Raw genomic sequence first — 12998 nt, 5'->3', positions numbered from 1 at the left:
ACACATTTAAAGCCTGCTAATGTTAGCAATATGCACTGAGGACAAATTGCAGTTGAAGTTGCCATTACTTTTTTAATTAGTTTGTTGATATACAAACCAGTTCAAAATCAGTTGATCAATCTAGCGAATACTATTAGGGGTTTAGAGACACATTTTAGGGGAAAGTACTGAAACAATGTAAGTTAGAAATGCTATATCCTCTATTTAGCCACTTGATGGAGCTATAATGCTGCAAGACCAGTACATCTGTGCACTGCCTTTATTCAGCGCAGCTAATATTGTAGGGTTTGAAGAACTGGATTATTAAAAATCTAATCATGTTTTAAAAAATAGTGAACTGAGCAAAACCAGGAGTACAAAAAGACTTTATTCTTTCTTTCAACCAATCCATGACATAAAACTTCCCTATCTCAGTTCCTCATCTTGTCTTCCTTCCCTGTCAAAGACTTTTCAGATCCTTTCAATTAGAGACTTCCTCCTCCTGCAGATCTCCTTGCAGACCCCATGCACACTGTGTGGAGTGATGACTGGTGAGTGCACCCCTGCACCCTCCCTCCCACCACCACACACAAACACAAAATACAACCAATTGTGCTTCAGTGAGGGATATGCAAGTAAAAGAAAGGTGCTTGAATGAGCAGGTGGAAGCAAGTATCTTGGGCCGACGTCTCTCTCAGTCCTGTGAGGGGAAAAAATGGGCAACATGGCAACAGAGATCGTTGCCTTTCTTCTGACCATCTCTGGTTGGATTCTGGTGTCGTCCACTTTGCCTACAGACTACTGGAAGGTGTCCTCTGTAGACGGGACGGTCATCACAACAGCTACCTTCTGGTCTAATTTATGGAAAACATGTGTGACGGATTCCACTGGTGTGTCCAACTGCAAGGACTTTCCTTCAATGCTGGCTCTTGATGGTAAGTTCAAGATTATTTTTTTTCTGTAGTAGTACTCAGCATTGTTTTTCTGAATCAAAAAAGCAGACGTAGAGATCTATCTATCTACATTTAACTGAAGCACTAATGCCAAAAATCTCAAACACCTGCTGTTCTTGGATGAGTAACAAATAACTTGATACTTCCTTTTCTGACTCCAGCTTAAGAAAAGGCCACAAACAACCAGAACAGTTCAAGTTAAAAGTCACCACAAGTACATTTGAGGGAATTAGCTGACAGATACACCCTCCTAATGTGTCAGAATGAGGCAATCTGAGAAAGTCATACTAAGGTCACTTCCCAAAACATGCTTGTAAGGGAAGGTGATGCAGGTAGATGCTCCAGATTAAATGTCTCGAGGCAATGTGGGACATTTATGCAGTTTCACAAACTATTGTTGCTTTATTTTCATAACTCAGTGCTGGCGATTGCTAGGGCCAGAAGCATTACATTCTTATACACACAATATCTCAAGAACGCTTTGCTAGATTTAATTCAAACTTTGCATAAGCGTGAACTCTGATTCAAGGATGACCTGATTACATTTTGAAAGTCAAAGGTCAAAGTCTTTGGGCTTTCTTCTTACCCCATGCTTTCTGGGATTTTCTAATGAATATGATATTCCAAGACTGTGACTTCTAATCTTGCAAGCACAATATTTCAAGAATGCATTGATTGATTTTAGTCAAACTTGGCACAAACCTACACTCAGACTTAAGGTGAACTGATTATATTTTGGAGTTTATAGGTCACTTGGACCCTCTATAGCACTGATCATCAACTGGTGGCCCGGGGGCCTGATATGGTCCCCCAAAGCTTCCTGTCCAGCCCCCAGAAGACCATTAAATTCAGAAAAGGTGGAAAAGAAGATGTTGGCTTTAAATGTCTGCAGCTGTTAAATCCACCCAAAAAAACAACAACGTATACTGAAATAGTTTTAGAATGACTTAATATTTGATTGTTTTCTATTGAACTTTACGAAAGCCATAATTAGTTAAAAAAAAAAATTAAATAGGGTTGAAGTTGGCAGAAATGTTGAAAAAACTGACAGATTAGGGGTTAGAGAGTGGCAAAATGGGTGATAAGTGGCAAAATGGGTTGCAGAGTGGCACAAAAAAATGACAGGAAAAGTGGTGAAAAGAGTTTAAAATGGGTGAAAATATTGGTGAAAGGGGGAAAGAAGAATCAAAAATGGGTTAAAAGTGGCAAAAGAAAGTGCAAAAAAGCAATGAAAATGGGTTAAAAACTTGTAAAAAGACAAGGAAATTTGCTAAAATGGACAGAAGAGTCCCACAAACGGAATAAAACATGGAGGAAAAGTGATTTAAAAGGGGTTAGAGAATGTCAAAAATTGGGTTAAACTATCAAAAAGGTGCAAAAAAGGGCAGAAATATAGCAAAAGTAGTAGACAAAGTAGTGAAAAGATGTTAAAGAGAGGCATACATGGGGCAATAATTAGCAAGAAAGTTGCAAAAAAGGGGCTACAGAGTGGCCAAATGGGTGTAAAGTGGCAAAAATTATGCAAAAAAAGAATGAAAAGGGGTTTAAAAAGTGGCAAAAATAGAAGAAAAGTGGCAAAAATTGATAAAAGAGTGACACAAGGGGGATAAAACATGCAGGAAAAGTTGTTCAAAAGATGTTAAAGAATGTCAAAAAAAATGGGTTAAAGAGGCAAAAAAGGGCAAAAAGTAAAAAGCCTGTGAGCAGGCCTGCTTCTTGTGGCCTGCTGCACAATAATATGTTAATCAGATTAAAATGTTTATCTAATTTTTGTCTATTTGAAAGTCCGGCCCCAGAGTTTCTGCCAAGACTAAATCTGGCCCTTGTGCAAATGTACTTGATGACCCCTGTTCTATAGTCGGAGGTCACAGTGAACTTGGACCCTATTATAATATTAGTTCTTTACCCTTACACATAAGTAGCACTGTAATCCGAAGTTTATCAAAAACCATTAAAATGAATGGAAGTACAGCTGTGGGTCAAGAAGAAGGGAAATAGTGTCCTCTGTGGAAGTATCAATCAGAGGAATGTTACAGGCAAGGGATGGACATGAGGACAAGTTTCCTTAACCTCCTGCCTCCAAAGTCGAATATAACGTCTACAAGACAAGAACGAACATTTGCCTTTTGCCCTTGACCTTTGACCTCCAAAATCTTGAGAGTTCATCCTTGAGTCATCATAAACATTTCTACAAAGTTTGTAAGAATTCCCTATAAGCACTGAAAAGGTACTGGGTTCACAAGTAAAGGATGAACATGAGGCCCAGTGACCTATCGGTATATTCTTATATTCTACAAATACAAATACTATATAGATTCTGATTATATTCTGGAGATAAAATCTTAAAGAATAGTGACCTGGAAAGAAAGGGATGAACACAGTAGCTACAAACCCAGATGTACTACCTCCAAAATCACGCTAATTTACCTTTAACCCGATACAAATCAAAGTATCAAATGTCCTATTGCTATCATCTTTGAAGCTGATCTAGCTAAGGCTTCATTCTTTAGTCCAGTTGAGTTTTCCAGCTAACACCTCCCAGCTCCAGTCTTCTATAGGCTTCTGTTTCACTATACAAATTCAGACAGGACAAAGAAAGAAGAAACTTCAGACTGTCATCTTCTAAGACATCCTGTTTGTCCTTGTTCTCCAAATGGTTCAAACACAACAATCTGTTTCATTTGGGTATCCCTAGATGGGTGTTTTTGACTCATTTTACCCAGAATTCTAAGGGGTTTTAAGGCAGGCTGAACATTTGTGGAATGTTTAAAGAAAATCTATCAAAGGGTTGTTGGGATGTCACGTTCATAAGAATGCATAATAATGCTTCTAGCCTCTGGTGTTAAGGATGAGAAGCATGCACGTACACAAAAGAAAAAAGAAGATTTTCGGAGCGCAGATGGCCTGGTGGTATAAGGTGTGCCCTGTGTGTGCAGGTGGCCCGGGTTTGAATCCAGCCTGAGGCCCTTAACTGCATGTACCTGCCCCGCTCTTGTCCCTGAATGCCCAAAATAAATCTTAAAAAAAAAAAACAAGATTTCTACCAGTCAAACCACTGCATTACCCGCCCTGGCCCTTCTTGACTTACCACTGGACTTTCACCATCCAGCAATGTTTACCTTATGAAGTTATAAAGACATATACAAGAGGTGGGCAAAAATCTAACATTGTTCATGTAAAACTCAATGAAATGCTCATTTTGAAAATAATAAGATAATTGACAAGTGTGCAAAATAAAAATTTCCCAGTAATACTTAATAATAACTACACACTTTTAACATTAATAAAGCATTAATACTGTGTTTCCAGTAGTACAGTACAGTCATAACATGAGACTCAAATATTAACCTGTTTCATTAACAGGGAATTTCACTGCTTTGCTTTCACACATTAACATTTCTAGAAAAGTGTTTGTGAAGCAACAAAGTACAATTAACGAGTCGCTGTGATTTGTTGTGTTTTAATCAGGCATCTGCAAAGTCACCTAAACTGTATTTTTATCTTTGTAAAAGTACTTTGAGATCCAGCAAACTCTCACTACGAAGACACTGTTAAATTTTTAAAATCATGAAGCGACTGGCATAGTAGAATGTTAAATGGAGTGTCACAAGTCAATCCAATACCAGTTAAACCGTGACACCGGTCACACTTCAGACAAAATACACGAATAAGCCAAAACTTCAGGCTGTGTTGTGTCACTTCAGAGTCTTGAGCATGTAATCAAGTAATTATGACCTTTTAAACATTCTGAATTTCTATTTATTGTAAATGAACTTGCAGCCCTTCTTAAGCATCTCTGCGCCCCTTCAGTGGTCCCAGGCTGACTTTAGGAAGCACTACATCAGTAAATATTTAACTCACGACCTGAAAAGCATTATTGATTTATTTATATGTCATTTATAAACTAAGCCAGTGGTTCCCAACTGTGAGTGCCCGCCCTCCCCAATATTTAAGAAAAGCTAACCTACCCAGGATCCAGTTGGAAAAAATTAAACATCAACTTTAATTGTTATCATTGACAAGATGATGCTCAACTAATGCATTACTAACTGGCATGAAAATTAGTTATTAATGCTTTATAGATGGTCAATTAGCTATTTACTCATGCTTATTTAATACACCAATAAAGCATTTGTAGTGTCTACTACATTTTGCCCTTTTCTCGCAGACAAATAGGCTATTTTCTCCTGCTTGCTTTACTCTGGTGCCGCCTCACCACCCCAACATAAACTAAATTTTTTAGTTGGGAGAGCACATTCAACACAGGAAGGTCTTGTTATGGTCCTGAAATTGTCTTGAAACTGATGAATGAGTTAAAAGCTGCATGAATGTTGAACGTTCTCAAATCCGTAAGGCACATCAACCCACAAGTCTTTTTTAGACGGCATAGGTAGAGATCAGTAAAGAATCTTGCACTTAGATATTGTTTTATAATCACAACAAAAAAGGTGTAAGTGTCATGTATCAAGCACTGACCTCTCCTCTCTACCTCTGTGCTTAAGCCTATATCCAGGTGTGTCGTGGTCTCATGATCACCTCCGTATGTCTGGGTTTCTTCGGCGCCATCCTCGCCTTAGTAGGAATGAAATGCACAAAAATTGGCGGCTCGGAGACCACCAAGGCTCGCCTGACTGTCCTCGCTGGCATCCACTTCATTCTCAGCGGTAAAATCGATGCAGCTTGTCTTTCACTGGATTTTTGATAATATTCCAACTCTGGATTCATTTGAGTTAAACTATGTTACATAATACACTCTTCACAGTCCAGCAAGAATTTTTAGTAATTGGCTTATCATTCTCTTTAGGCCTATGCTGCATGACTGCATGCTCCATATACGCACACAGGATCACCACTGACTTCTTTGACCCCCTCTTTGTCGCTCAGAAGTAAGTATTTAAAGGTTTGCTGTTTTCATTTAAAAGGGATGCATGTCACATTGATTTTCTTTCAGGTTTGAGCTTGGAGCAGCTCTTTTCATCGGGTGGGCCGGATCCGTGCTGTGTATCCTCGGAGGCTTCGTCTTCTGTCTCTCCATGTCTGAAGGCTTCAGTTTGAGGCAGGTTTGCTGACATATTGTCCCACATCTGTCAACAGAAATGAAGAAAATCTGATTTAGAATGACTCTAAAACTGCAAGGAGTTGCTAAACCAATTAGGCAATTTATATAATTACTTTTGCTGCAATAGAGAGGAGGTTATGGTCAAAAACAGCCAGTAATCTCTCTCAACATCTTGTCTCATAATTGCTCAACCTATGAAGCAAATGTTCAATGTTTCCTTTGTTGCAGCTGAATAATAAGGACTGTTTTGAAATCAAAGTCACCTTGACTCGGGGCACCTAAAGGGAAGAACTGCAAAAGGACAGAAACTTTTTTTCTGTTCCTTTAGCCATAGTTTATCAGCAGTTATCCCCCTTTGCTTATTTTAGATTTAATAAAAAATGGAGTAAAAAGCAAGTAACTACATGTACAAGTAACATCTTCAGATTTGGGCTAGCGACTAAAAGACTCTCATGTTCCTAACCTGATGAATTATGTCAAGTTTGGTGGTCCAATTTAAACCAGCATCAACTTTAGCTCAAATTTTTATGACGTCACCAAATAGCCAGAATGTGAAGGCTAATGGAGTTGAGTCTTGGTAATGTCTAACTAGCAAATATTAGCATGCTAACGCACTACACCAAGATAAAAGGCTTCATAAATACATTTTTAAAGTAAGCAAGCTAAAGTTCATGTGAACATGTAAGCATTCTAACATTCATACTATTTGCACCAAGTTACTTAAAAAAAAAGAAAATTAGCCTACTCGTTTTCTTTTTTCTGATAAGCATATATGCTAAGATTTTAGCTAAAAAAACCCTACACATAAAAACCCTTATTTCCTTGTTCTTCATCAGTCAGCCAGAGCGTGATAACATTATCTTTGTCAATATGTTAGCATTCTAATATTTGCACTATTTGCTCCTAGTTACATTAACAAAAAAAAAATGGATATTACTTGGCTTTTTACTTGTTAGCATACAGTGCTAACAAGATTTTATATTCAAAAAATAAACTTTAAAACTTTTTTTTGTTTTGCTTCCACTTTGAAAAAAAATGTAAATGGCCCTGCTTTCATTGAAATTTTGAACTTTTTAATGAATAGCTTAGCCACACATGCTATGATGTTAGCTAGGTATACATACTCACAAACCCCTACTTTTTTCTACTTCAGTCATAAGCCAGAGTGTGATTTTTAAACTTGCTAGCATTCTAACATTTTCACTATGTGCACCTACTTTCTTTGTCAAGAATTGAAATGACTCAGCTAATTTTTACTGATTAGCATACATGCAAGTTATGATTTTAGTTGAACAAACATACTTAAAACTTCTACCTTTTTCCCTACTTTAAAACCACTGATAGCATTGTCTTTGAAAACATGCTAGCATTCTAACATTCATACTATTTACACCCCGTTACTTTGAAAAAAATTGGAATGACTCAGCCTTTCCTTACTGATTAGCATACATGTACATGCTAAGATTTTAACTAAACAAACATACTTTAAAACTCCAACCTATTTGTCCTACTTCAGTCATATCCCAGAGCGTGATAGCCTTGTCTTCGCTTCCAGTCACTTTAACAAAAAAAATGGAAATGACACTTTTTTACAGATTAGCATAGATGTAATTGGTAAGATTTCAGCAAACAGACACACCTTAAAACCGCTTCGTTTCTTGGTCTACATCAGCCAGCCAGAGCGTAGTTGTATTTTCTTTGTAAATTTGTTACCATTCTAATATTTGCACAATTCACACTTACATTAGAAAATGAATGAAATTAGTCAGATTTTTTACAGATTAGCATCTACGTGTAAATTAGCATTAGCATGTAAATGCTAAGATTTTAGCAAAACAAACATACCTAAAAACTCCTACTTTCTTTTATTTTACTACAGTCAAATGCCGGCGTATGATAGAATTGTCCTGTAAACATGCTAACAGTCCAACATTTTCACTATTAGCTCTCTGGTACGTCAACAAAACTGACTTTTTTTTTTTCCTACTGGTTCCTGGTTTTCTTGCTCAACATCAGTCATGCCAGTGCGTGTTAGCATTGTCTTTGTAAAGACGTTAGCATTCTAATATTGGTACTATTTTGCTCCCCGGTGTCAAAAATGGGAATAACTCTGTGAATCTGTTAGTTTGTTTTAGCTAAACAAACACACCTAAAAAAGTCCTATCTATTTTGTCCTACTTCATTTAATGCTAGAGCGTTATAGTGTTGTCTTTGTAATGTGATAGCATTCAGTGGGTTTGTGTTTTCTTAATTTACATCTTACACTAATAGAAAGTAATGACAGTTTATTTGCCTCTGGTTTCTTCAAATTTTTTCCAACCACAAGTTCTTATTGCATTTTAGGCTATAGGCTAGCTTATAAAATAAATTTGATAGCTTCTTTTCACCCACTGGATTCATGTGACTTGTATTTAATGTTAACATAATTCATTCAAAGAAAATTAACTTATCTTACCTCTTTCTTGATTGAAATCTGCTGTCGTTGCTAACAACGCTAGGCTAGCAGGTGAATGCTAGCATTAGCTAATGTGCTAGCATTCTAACAGTACAATATCTGCTCAAAATGTTTAGTATTTAGTATAGAAGGATGCGATTTGGTACACACTGACTGCCTTGCACTATATGCTTCCAGTACATTGACAAAAAAAAGAAGTGACTGCATTTTTTAAAGCGATTAGCATACCTGCTTAGATTTTAGCAAAACAGCTATACTTGCTTGCAAAGTATGCAAATTCTGCCCACAACGTTAAAATGCAGAGAGCAATCAAGCTGATTGCAGCATTAACAAGAAATGCCAGCTTTTCTCTCTAATTATGTGAAACACTGGAAACAGTGTTTTGCTGTTTTAACTATTTAAAATATAAATAATGAAAAATAAATAATATTGGACTGGTCATTTTTCAATTCATGCAGGCTATGTAGGATGGAAATTCCACGTAATGTTCCTTTAAAATCACCCACTGTTGTTGTTCTACTTCAGTGACATGCCAAAGGGAGCTTTGAAGAAGCAATCTCAAACCACGCAGTATTTTTTAAAGAGTTTTTTTCTTTTTTTGAAGGGCTGAATACTCTTACCGAGGGTCTGCATCATTTGTGACGACACGCAACAAGCACAGCAAGACAGCGAACAGCCTCCACAAGGAAGCAGGAGAGCCGTCGAGGCAGTTTGGAAGAAATGCTTACGTTTGAAATGTTGGACTGCTTTTTTATTTCATATGGTGGGATTTTATACCGGACAGTTTTAGCTCACAGACCTCTTTTATGAACATCTCTTCCTGTGGTCAGTTTAAATATTGTTTGAAAATGCAATTTATGTATCATAAATTCTCAAATCATTAAATATGGTGGATTTTGGAATCATTTCTGTCAGTTGAGTCAGTGAAAGAGCTTTTTCTTTTCAGACAGGAAATCTGATTTGGCAGAAAACTTGGTTCAAACTCTGGGGTCACCTTCAACAAGCTGCTCCTTCCTGCCTGTCTCACAAATACAACACACGTTGGAACTGCTGGTTAAAATATATAAAATAGAGGAAACGTTCGGTCCAAAGTTGTATCTGTTTTGTCTCAAGCAAAGGGATCGTCTTTTGTAACATCTTTCTTGCTTCCTTGGCCCAGACTGATGTGACCTACCAGGGTCACAAAGTCAAATTTGACCCCTTCAACGCTGGAGGTTTCCTCTCCTATCAGCCATCCGTCTTCACCTCTGAATTATTATCAATAGGCACCCCAGGTTATGTTACGCAAAACCTCCTGGCCCAGAGGTCTGATACCTGAACCGGCTGGCAGGGAGCTGCTGCTCTGTGCTTTCTGCGCCGCATTGCATCCGTAAACAAGTGTCAGATGTCCTGATTTCTGCAGGATGCAATGATATAAGGGGTGTATTGTGTTGTCTACAGTCTGTATTACATAAAGGGACACTTAAGCAACACATGTAATGGGACAAGGTGTTTAAAAAAACCTTTCCCTCTTTAGAAGAACACATACTGTGTTCATATACATACATATCCTTAGCTAAATATTCAGTATTATAAGAAGAGGCCTAATATGAAAGTGAAAGTATCATTTATATCTACTTGGGGACATCCTCAAGTTTGAGGGAAGAATCCTTTCCTAATATTTCCTTTAAATTTCACCGCATGTTTTTATCTCACAGAGCAAAATAAGTAAAACAGAATAGTAAGGCTTTTATAAATTTTCTTCCATATAAATTATTTTTTCTCATTTTAGAGTATGCATGGAAAGGTCAAGTTTAATGGGAACCTTGCAAAGTAACAGGATACGTCATCTGGGAACAATGAATGCACAAAATTAATCACGAAAAATATTGCCCTAAATCAAGTTAAGAGATTTAACTGGATAAGTGAAAAAACTGAGCAGTTGCCAGCACTAAAAAAGTGTTAAGGGTGCAATAATGTCTGTAGGTTTCATCATCTGAGAGCCATGAATGTGTAAAATTCAATCTCATAAAAGTTACTCACTCTAATACATGTCAAACATAAACTCCTGGATATTTGACTTTATATGTGGGGAGACTGAGCTGTTTTGGGGACAAATAGAAAGAATAAAGGAATCTCATTGTCCTTAAGGTTTATCATCTGGGAACCATGATGTGCATAAATTGATGAATGAAAAAGTATTGCCCCAAATCATGTTGAGATATTACGATGGATAAGTGAAAAAAATTGAGCACTTACCAGCCCTACAAATGATGCAAAAGGTACTGTGAAGTCTGTAGGGTTCATCATCTGAGAACCATGAATGTGCAAAAATAAAATTTCCTAAAAGTTAAACACTCTAACACATGTTGGGATATTTTACAGGATTACTTTAAGGTTTGAGCTTCTAATGACATTCAAGACCATAAAGAAAGCTTGTTCTGAGTTTAAAGTTCAGAGTTTATCATCTGGGAACCATGAATGTGCAAAATCATTGCTCTTCGAAAATTGATTATTCCAACATATCAAAATAAGCCAAATGTTTGAGCTTTACTGGTTCTCAATGAGTAGTACGAGGGTCATAAATTTAACAAAGTGATCAAAATGTCTATGGTTTGTCATCTGGGAGCCATGAATGTACAGAATGGATTCTCAGAAAGTTAATAACTGAAATTTGAGTTTAAATATTCTGATGAATACATCAAAAGTTTGAGCTTTTATTTGGCACCAAAGGATAGTGAAGGGATAATAAATTAGTAGGGTTCATAATCTTGGAACTATGAATGTGAAAAATGAATTCATGGTTAAATATTTCACTATGCTAGTGAACGTTTAAGCATTTGCTGGCACTTAAAGAGTGGTAAGAGATCATGAATCTGTAGGGTTCAACATCATGGCACAATGAATGTGCAAAACTAGTAATGTAAAAAATTTACTTCTCAAATTTATCTCCATATTATTCACATAACCTCGGTGATGGAAAAGAAAATCTTCCCTTCCACATTCATGAGAGAGATGGTATAAAACTGGCTCAGATCAGAAGACTCCTTCTCCTTGGGAATCAGGATTCTCACTGCTCTACACCAGGCTTTTTTTCTTAATACAAAGGAAGACTGATGGGATTGCTCTTCCTCATATTCAGGTATTTGACTGGATAAATAAAAAAGTATGATCCCCTGTCAACCCTTACAGAGTAAAGGGATAAAAGTAATTGGTATGGTTTATCATCTGAGGAACCACGAATGTTCAAAATTTACCATCTAAAAAATGTATAACTCAAATTGATACTGATAAAGTTCAATGTTTAAGTGAGAAGTTTGAGCTATTTCTGGCACAAAAGAAAGACTTAGGGGATTATAATGCCTTACAGTGGTTTAACATCTGGGAACAATGAATGTGCATATTTATCACCCCCAAAGAGTAATAAATCAAATTATGTGACATCATTGGATAAGTCAAAAGTTTGAGATATTAATGGTGCAAAAGAAAGAGTAATGTGATGAAAATGTCAGTAGGGTTTATCCTCTGGGGATCATGACTCTGTATTATTAAAATTCTAAAATCCAGTGGACAAATTATTGTTGTTTTAAGCTAAATCACAGCTTTACTTTTTAGAAGGAATGAACACTACCCGTACTTATTTATGTTTGAAATATCCTTATGTGATGCAAACAACCCACAATGTCTCAATAAACAAATAATAAAAGAAGAAATGAGTGAGAGTTTGAAACTGGACATTCGCCTCCATTTCTGCCATCACGCCACAAGAGAGCAGCATTTAGTGGTTGGAAGAGCTGAAGCAAGTGAGTGCTCTGAGCTTCACTGTTAAGAGCCACACAAGCAAAATATCGACAAAACTTTACACTTTTCTTTTAGTTTCTGTTCTGTTGTTTTTAAAACCGGGTCAGCACCAGCCATAAAAACAACCTTTTGTTCGTTATTTAGAGTCAAACCTACCAAAGCTAATTAAATCTGCCCTCACCAAACAGAGGATGACTACACAGTGGTCCTCTCCTTCCAATATCTTCCCACCACTTCCAATAAGTGAGTCATAAGCCAAGAGGTCGGAGACATATAGAGCAGCTCTTTCATCCTTGACTAGCTCTCATTACCCCAGATTTAACTCTCATTAAGGCAGACAAAGATGTTACGCTGTGATTATAGGGCCGACAGTACAGAGGGCTCCATGTTAAATGACTAATAACTGGAGGATTATAGCTGGAGAATGATGCTAAGGTCAGTGAAGCGGTGTTATTACATATTTCAGGGAACATGTAGAGGTCATTTCCTGATTAGTATGGATTTTTAAGGTGCACTTTCAAACAGGAAGTTCAGTACTTTTCACTATCATACCTCACCGACCACTTCATTAGGTACGCTGTTCATTAGCAGAAATTTCTGCTTGGCTGATTACATATATGCATTAATGAGCAGTTGATAAAATAAGAAAGACTATGTTTATTTTCATGTATTAATTGCTCAAATATCCCTTTTTATAAATCAATTACATTTATGATATAGACAGTGCTTAACAAATTTATTAGACCACCACCCAAAGTAAGGTTTATGCCAC

The 12998-nt window shown here is 36.9% G+C and overlaps 1 protein-coding gene across 1 annotated transcript; it reads left to right on the top strand.

Annotated features, from left to right (window-relative positions):
• The first annotated feature begins 694 nt into the window (after positions 1–694).
• Positions 695–9764, top strand: cldn10a (claudin 10a). The gene is made up of 6 exons (XM_041782369.1): positions 695–914; positions 5435–5596; positions 5737–5818; positions 5884–5988; positions 9051–9174; positions 9606–9764. Exons 1-6 carry the CDS (start codon positions 695–697, stop codon positions 9762–9764), a joined length of 852 nt encoding a protein of 283 aa, XP_041638303.1.
• Positions 9765–12998: the final 3234 nt, after the last annotated feature.

The sequence above is a fragment of the Cheilinus undulatus genome, linkage group 24, assembly GCF_018320785.1.
Source record: "Cheilinus undulatus linkage group 24, ASM1832078v1, whole genome shotgun sequence".
In the NCBI taxonomy this organism is placed as follows: Eukaryota; Metazoa; Chordata; class Actinopteri; order Labriformes; family Labridae; genus Cheilinus; species Cheilinus undulatus.
The sequence above is the reverse complement of the archived record's forward strand: the minus strand, read 5'-3'. Positions and strand labels throughout refer to the sequence as shown.